The 7,550-nt window shown below is 44.0% G+C and overlaps 1 protein-coding gene across 1 annotated transcript in view; it reads right to left on the bottom strand.

Moving 5' to 3' along the window:
* Positions 1-35: 35 nt before the first annotated feature.
* Positions 36-7,550, bottom strand: part of LOC119569214 — an 8,279-nt gene continuing 764 nt past the window's right edge. The window contains 2 exon segments of the mRNA XM_037917476.1: positions 36-1,720; positions 1,723-2,311. Coding sequence (XP_037773404.1) covers positions 576-1,720; positions 1,723-2,311 — 1,734 coding nt within the window. The 3' untranslated portion in view covers positions 36-575.

Raw genomic sequence — 7,550 nt, 5'->3', positions numbered from 1 at the left:
ATATCATGCTTTTTGCTATGTTTTTTTCATTTATTATACTGATCACCTGCCCAGTATCAGAATAATCATTATCGGATGCCATTCACTGCACGAACTGTAACACCGAATAATGATTAACTGATAAAGTGTGATCTTTACGTGATCTAGTACCATTTTCTTCGTTAAAGTGATGCTTCAGCTATTTGGCATTTGTAAGTCTAGTATATGTAGTCAATATCCTACAATACAAAACCCTCATGGATAATAGACGCATTGTCAGTTGATTAAAGGAGAAGGGAAGAATGAGCGTCTTATCATATATTTCATGGTACTAAAAAGGTCTTCTTTACCCATCACACTTTCCTTTCGCTTCTGTTCATTTTTTCCTTCCCCCGCGTTTGTTTCCTCTTTGCCGGAAGTCAGAATGAAGACCTGATGATAACCTTCCACGCCTGAACACTGATTGTCAGACTATCAAGGGGTTAGTAGAGGTTAGATGCAGAGTGCCAGCACTCGGCGTCAAGGAAGCGGGCGGGAACATGGGCGGAGACCGCGCCTCCGTCGCCCTCTGAGGCCTCGCTCGCTCTCGAGGCTCCTTAGCCCACCGGGAAGGGAGACCCGGGGAAGGGGAAGGGGAAGGAGGGGAGGGTTGGGGCGACGGTGACGGTTGCCGTTTCGAAAGAGGTGATGGTCGTGTGGACGACTTCGACGCTGCTGATGGTAGTGAAGATAGGGCGGGCGTTGAAGATGACGCGGAGGACGCGGGTGGACGTGGTGGTGATGTCGGTAGTGATGGTGACTGGGGAGGAGGTAACGGTGGTCTGCTGCTGCTGTTGGACGGGAGGGAACCCGCCGAAGCCGTAGGGGTTGATGAGACGGAGGTACGCCAGCTGCTGCAGTTGCTCGGCTGTCAGGCTCGGAGTTGCAATAGCGGGGTCTCCGGGGGCTGCCAGCTGACCTGAGCTTAGCTGAGGTCGTGCTGCACTGCCTTGCTTCTGCTGCATCTGTTGCCTATGCTGAAGAGCTGCTGTCAGTTGTGGGTGCAGCTGTTTCTCAAAAACGTCGGGATTGAATTGGCCTCCAGCTAATTCTGCAAGGTTGGGATCCTGGAAGGGGAATCCTGGCGGTGGAGGCACTCGAGTGCCACTTGTCGTGTCAATAATTTCGCCATTTTCGTCATACTCGATTTCGCCAGGCAAGAGGGACTCGTCGTTCTCGGTTCCCTCTGCCAAAAGCTGGCCATTGAACTCGTTCAGCGAGTTTTCTGGGATGAAGGAAAATGCCTCGTAGGGCGGCATCGTCTTGAGGGCGGTGACCACGCGAGTGATGTGGTAGGTCTGCGTCAGAGTGTAGAATGAGGTTTCGCCTGCGTGCAGCACGGGGAGCACCGACGTCTTCTTCATCAACTCCGTTGTGCTGAACGTCTCCGTCACCGTCTCGAGCAGGGCGGTCACGTCACTCTCGCCGAGGTCGACTGGAGGAAGGGTCGACACGTCACGAGGTCCATCGTCCAGGATGTTTTCAAAGAGCGGCGTTTCGTAGAAGTCGTCCTGTGGCCCAAGGGGCGCAGGCGTCGGGTCGATACTGTGGGTCGTGGTCTTCGTGAACGTGACATAACGTGTATTCTTTGTTGTGCCGACGCGGAACGTGTGAAGCGACCTGATGGTAGCAACTTCGAACCAAACATCTGTGGCTCCATCAGCCGGTGTGCTGGTCACAATCCTCAGGGTTTCCTCTCCCCTTCAGGAATAATGGGCTCGGGTACAGTTGGTCGGGAAATAGCTTGCGATTCGTCAACAGCCTGAAGATCATCATAATTATCTGGCTGATTGACGGGGCGCCTGTTGATGTTTACTTTGGGTCTTGGTGACGTATTCAGTCGCCAGCGGTTGGCAGGTCGTGTCTGTCTGAAGGGAGCATTTGGAGGGGACCGCAGGGACGTTGGCCGGCTGCTGCCAAAGCGGCGTGTGGGGGTCGGCTTGAACCTCGGCCGGTAAGTGGTGGGCTTGACCTCCTCGGCGTAGAGAGTGCTCACTCGGGGTGTCCTGGTGACAGGCGTTGATCCTCGGAACCCGAAGGAAGGTCGGAGATCCGATCCCGAGAGTTTGAGGTCAAACTCATCCTTTTCCTCGTCGACGTAAGGGTCCTGGGCGAGGCGAGAACGATCCTGACGAGTGTTTTGGCTCTGGCCTGACCCCAGGCGTTTGGCCAAGGCTTCGCGGAGGCGAGCCTGGATGGCCGAGCCTCCTTCCTCTTCCTTCCGGCTGTTGCGCTCTCGGCTTGATGGCTCCGAGAAGAGAGACTCCAGCGGAAGAGACGCAGTAGACTCGGACTAAAGCTACGAGAAGGGGAACTCGCCCTTTGCTTTAGTTTTTGTTTGTCTGTCTCTATTGTTTTGTTTCTTTTCTTTTTTTTCTTTCCTCACCCACCTCTCCCTTTTTTCTTTTTTTTTCTCTCACTTATTGTTTCCCTTCTGACTATTTCTCTCTATTTATCTATCTATCTATCTATCTATCAACCTCCTCCTCTCTCTCGTCTCTCTCTCTCTCTTCTCATCTCTCTCTCTCTCTCTCTCCTCCGTCTTCTCTCTCATCTCTCTCTCTCCCTCTGTCTCTCTCTCTCTCTCGTCGCTCATCTCGCTCTCTCTTACCAAACGAACAAACGAATGAGATAAACAAATGTATAGATGGGACAGACAAGCATGAAAGGTAAGATCATATATTACTATTCGAAGCGAGAGAGGGGGACAGGTTGGCGTAGTAGAAAGAAAGAAGAAATGAGGAACTGGATTGGCATGTGGAAGATTAAGGGGAAAGATTGGATAGAGAATAACCATCTCTCTCTCTCATCTACTATATATATATATACAATATATATATATATATATATATAATATATAGATATAGATATATATATATATAATCATATCTCTATATATGTATATGTACTATGTCATGTATATGTATTATGTATATATACATGTGTGTGTGTGTGTGTGTGTGTGTGTGTGTGTTTTATGTGTGTTTCTGTTGTGTGTTTGTATGTGGTATATATAGATAAATATAAGATAGATTGATAAATTGAATAGATTGATAGATAGATAGATCGATAGATCTCGATAGATAGATAGACAGATAAATAATGATGATATCTAGACAGATAGATATAATTAGATAGATAATGCTATTAGGCCTACAAATATGTATGTGTGTATTTTAGAGAGAGAGTAAAGGCAACGGAAAGGCCTAGGAATGGAGAGGCCTTTTAATTCTTCGGTTAAGTTAGCTTAATTTTCCATCTCGATTTCCAGTAATCAATTCTTATCTTAATGCTACTTCATAGATAGAAATTTATATTTTTTTTCATTCAACAATTTCACTAATACTTTCCTCGTGAGACTAGTTGCATCTCCTTCAAGAAAGAAACAAGAAGAAAGAAAACAACAAGATGGCAACCGCAGATAGGACACCCCTTCCCTTCGCAAATTCGCCTAAGGCCCTGTGTGTTTGTGTGTGTGTGTGTGTGTGTGTGTGTGTGGTGGTGTGTGTGTGTGTGGTGTGTGTTTGTGTGTGTGTGTGTGTGTGTGTGTGTGCGTGTGTGTGAGTGTTGTGTGTGTGTGTGTGTGTTTATTTATTCTATATCTGATAGTCTATCTATCTATCTATCTATTTATCTATCTATCTATCTATCTATCGTATATACATATATATTGCAATAAATGTATGTGTGTATTCATTTCTATCTAATTGCATATTCAAATCCTATTTTCTGTCTTCGCACATCCTGCAAGAATTCCGGAACCCCCTTACCTCACACCGACTAAACCCCCAGGAACGTTTCAAACCCTCCGGCATTTCCCACTTATGCCCCGCCCCTACTACCCGGGAAGTCCATTTTTCTACGACCCGCTACCATGACCTTACCCTCTGTAGAAAAGGCGGGGACAAAATGACCTATCGCGACCGTCACAGAGCTTATTAGCGAGCCTTTTCGGGGCTGGTCTGTCGGGTGCGGTCAGGTGGTGGTTTGGGTTGAGAGGGGGTGGGGGGGGGGTATGAGAGTTGGTAGGGTGGTTGAGGAGAGAAGGAGTGAGAAGGTGGGAATGGTGGAGGGGAGAGACTAAAGAAGAAAGGGTGGAGGAGAGACTAAAAAAGAAAGGAGTGAGGAGGGACTAAAGAATAAAGTGGATGAGAGACTAAAGAAGAAAGAAGTGAATGTGGAATTGGAGAAGAGGTAGACGGAAGGGAGGTCCAAAGTTTGGTGTGGGTGGTGGTTAATTACCCGAGTGAAAGAAGTGGGAAAAAAAAGGAATAGAGATGGAGAAAGAAAATGGTGAGGAGGGAGTGGGGGGGAGTGGAAGGGAAAGGGAGAAGGGGGGAGGGGGGGATTGAGTGTATGAATCGTTTTCGACACAGAAAGACCTATTATTCGAATGCGTGAACTACCTTTATCACGAGTGAAAAGGTCATGTAAGCTATGCATATATGGAAAAGTTACTGTCGTTTGCATTTCAGGAGTTAGACAGTTTTTTTTTAATTTCATCTTTTTTCGTTTCGTACTTAAAGTGAAAAAAATAACGTGACAAAGGAAAGATATTATAATCGCTCTTGTTTCATTAAAAGCTACAATTTCTATGCTTTATATATCCTGTTACTCTTAATGGCCACAGTTTACCACTAGTACAGAGATAACATCTACGGTATTTTCATATATTATTTTCGTTTTCAAGAGGCCCGTGATTCGCTGAGCAGATAATTCTTATATTTTCCTATTTCCGATCAAAGTATTTTCCCGTTTTCTAAACCAGTATTTTCTTACTCCTTTGCTGTATTTTTCTTTCTAGACATATGATTTTCTTAATTTTCGATTAAATGTCTGATTCTTTTTTCAACATTTATTTTTTTTTTTTAATATATTTCTACTATTATTCTTTTCTTTCTCTCTCTCCCGTTCGATCTTATCTTCTCTGTTTGTTTTTTCTTTTCTTCTCCTCTTGCTATGTATCTATTAATTTTTCTTTGCGTTTTTTTTTTTTTTTTTGACATCTTTATTCCATCATCGGATTCTTCTCAATTCATCTTCGTTTTACATACGTCTTTGCCCTCTTTATCCCTCCCTCCTTCCCCACCTCTGTTCCACTCCCTTCTACGTCCTCCCTCGCTCCTTCACCCCTCCTCGCTTCTTTTCCTGCCCCCCCCATCGTCCTCCTCCTCCTCCTCCTCCTTCCTCCTCCTCCTCCTCCTCCTCCTCCTCCTCCTCCTCCTCTTGCCCATTCCTCTTTTCTCCTCCTCCAACCTCTCTCCCTCCTGCTTAAAAGCGAGGACAGTGGAACTTCCTCACAGAACCATACGTAGATTTTGGTCCGGTCCTTCTTTTTAACCATTCATCGATAAAATCATGATTATTGCACTTGATGGCTGTGGCTGCACTGAAAAGCGCTTTTAGGCGTAGTCAGTCACCACTTCGTTGTTTGTGGCTCGTGTTATATTTTCTAATTTATGAATAATAAATGATTAAATTCTATACTATGTACTCATCTATCTCTGTCCCTGTGTGTGTATGTATATATATAATAATATATGTATATTATATATATATATATATATATATATATATAGATATATATATATATATATATATAATATATATATACAGTACATATTTGCAAGAAAAGCAAATTTAGATTTTCTGCTCCCCTCACCCTAAACCCTTTGCGGCTCTTGCTTACAAAAGTCGTTAGCAATACCCTGAAACAAGCAAAAAACGTCCCTCTGGTAAAATACCTGCAGACGGGTCAAGTAATCCAGACGCCCTCAAATATTCCCCTGTTCACTCGTCATTGCTTCATAAAGCCTGTGTTAATTAAGGCGGGGTGTGGGGGGTGGGGGACAGAGGGCGAGGAGAAGGGAAACAGATGGAAAGAAGATGAGAAGGGATGAGGAATGAGAGAGAAGTCTTGGAATTATTGAATAGATATTTTCCTTTGTGATTTATAATGACATGTAATATCGGTTTTGTGGCGTATGTTGGACAGGTTACTTATAATATTAAATCTATAATCCAGGAAAAAAGTAAGATTCCGGAAGGTCAGTTCAAAAACACGATAAGGATTATCAATTAATTTTTGCTCCCAACCCCCTCCTGGACGCTGCGAAGAGAAATATGAAAAAGAAAAAGAAAATTCGAAGATAATTGGGCGGATCTTTGAATACAAACAATCTATTGTCCTTTCAACTGTTGGATTCCTTCGTTGTCGATCGTGTCATTTCTGCGCGCAGTGGCTGTGCAATGCGAAGAAAACACATCAAATAGAAATAGAAAGTCATTCGGATTTTTTTTTTTTTTTTTTTTTTTTTACTCATCCGTACTGATTCTCCATATACGAAAGCGACGATTTTTTTTTTTTTTTTTAACTTGCGATTCACGTGGATCCCAGATTATCTTTTTGATAAACCATGGATACAGAATATATTAAAACTTTCACAAACACGCACTAGACGCTGACACACGCACACACCCACACACCACACACACCACAACACACACACACACACACACACACACACACACACGCAAGCACACACCACACCCAACGCAAGCACACACACACACACACACCCACACACACACACATCACACATACGCACACGCGCAACCAGATACAGGAAAGCAACACACTCTTATTCAATTAATTTTCATGTGACCATTTTCATGGAATGCGTATGACAAAGAAACGCCTCTTTCTCTCCCAAACCTTAAAAAGCAAAAGCTATCTCAAAGAATGCACACCACAATATTTTTGAACACTGGAGATCACTACTAATAAAAATACCGTATATATTAGTGTAGAACAGAACCGAGCAATCGTAAACCTATTAATTTTATATTTGTGAGTGTTCGGTCTCTAATTTGCCTACTAATTGGGCAAATTCTTCCCTTATTAGTCCAAGAGAAACAAAATACAAAAGAAAGAAAATTAGGGATACAGTTTGTAGTTTTTTTTTTTTTAAATATTTAAAACCATTATTTCGGCTTCCGAAAAAAAAATCTCAAAATCTTTTCCCACGTTTGCCGAATAAGTAAGAAATTTGCCAAAAGAAGAGCGCTAGATGGAGGGGTTAGGGAGGGAATTGGTGGGTACCAACACGCTCTCATTCCATCTGTCCCCTCACGCCCTTCGGTACACCGCCTTCTCCTTCCGCCTCTTCCCCCTTCCCCCCTCCTTTCTCCTCCCTTCTTCCTTCCTCCCTCCCTTCCCCCTTCCCTCTTCCCCTTCCATTCCCCCTCCTTTCCTCCTTCCTTCCCATCCCCCTCCCCTTCTTCCATCCCGCTCCCTCTCCCTTCCTCTGTTAACGAGTCTTGTTCTCTCACGGATCGTTTTGGAGTGTGCGAAGATGAGGAAAAGCTTGGAACTCGTTTAACGATGTCTGTTGAGCTTTCTTTTCGTGATTTTTATTTTCTCTGGCTTGTTTATTCATTCATTGGGGGGGATGGGGGTTGGTACTTGCTGGGCTTGATTGTAAGTAGCATTAGTGTCAGTCGTTAATGGTAATGTTATTGATGATGATTTT

Source organism: Penaeus monodon, unplaced genomic scaffold (genome assembly GCF_015228065.2).
Source record: "Penaeus monodon isolate SGIC_2016 unplaced genomic scaffold, NSTDA_Pmon_1 PmonScaffold_1340, whole genome shotgun sequence".
NCBI lineage: Eukaryota > Metazoa > Arthropoda > Malacostraca > Decapoda > Penaeidae > Penaeus > Penaeus monodon.
The sequence above is the reverse complement of the archived record's forward strand: the minus strand, read 5'-3'. Positions and strand labels throughout refer to the sequence as shown.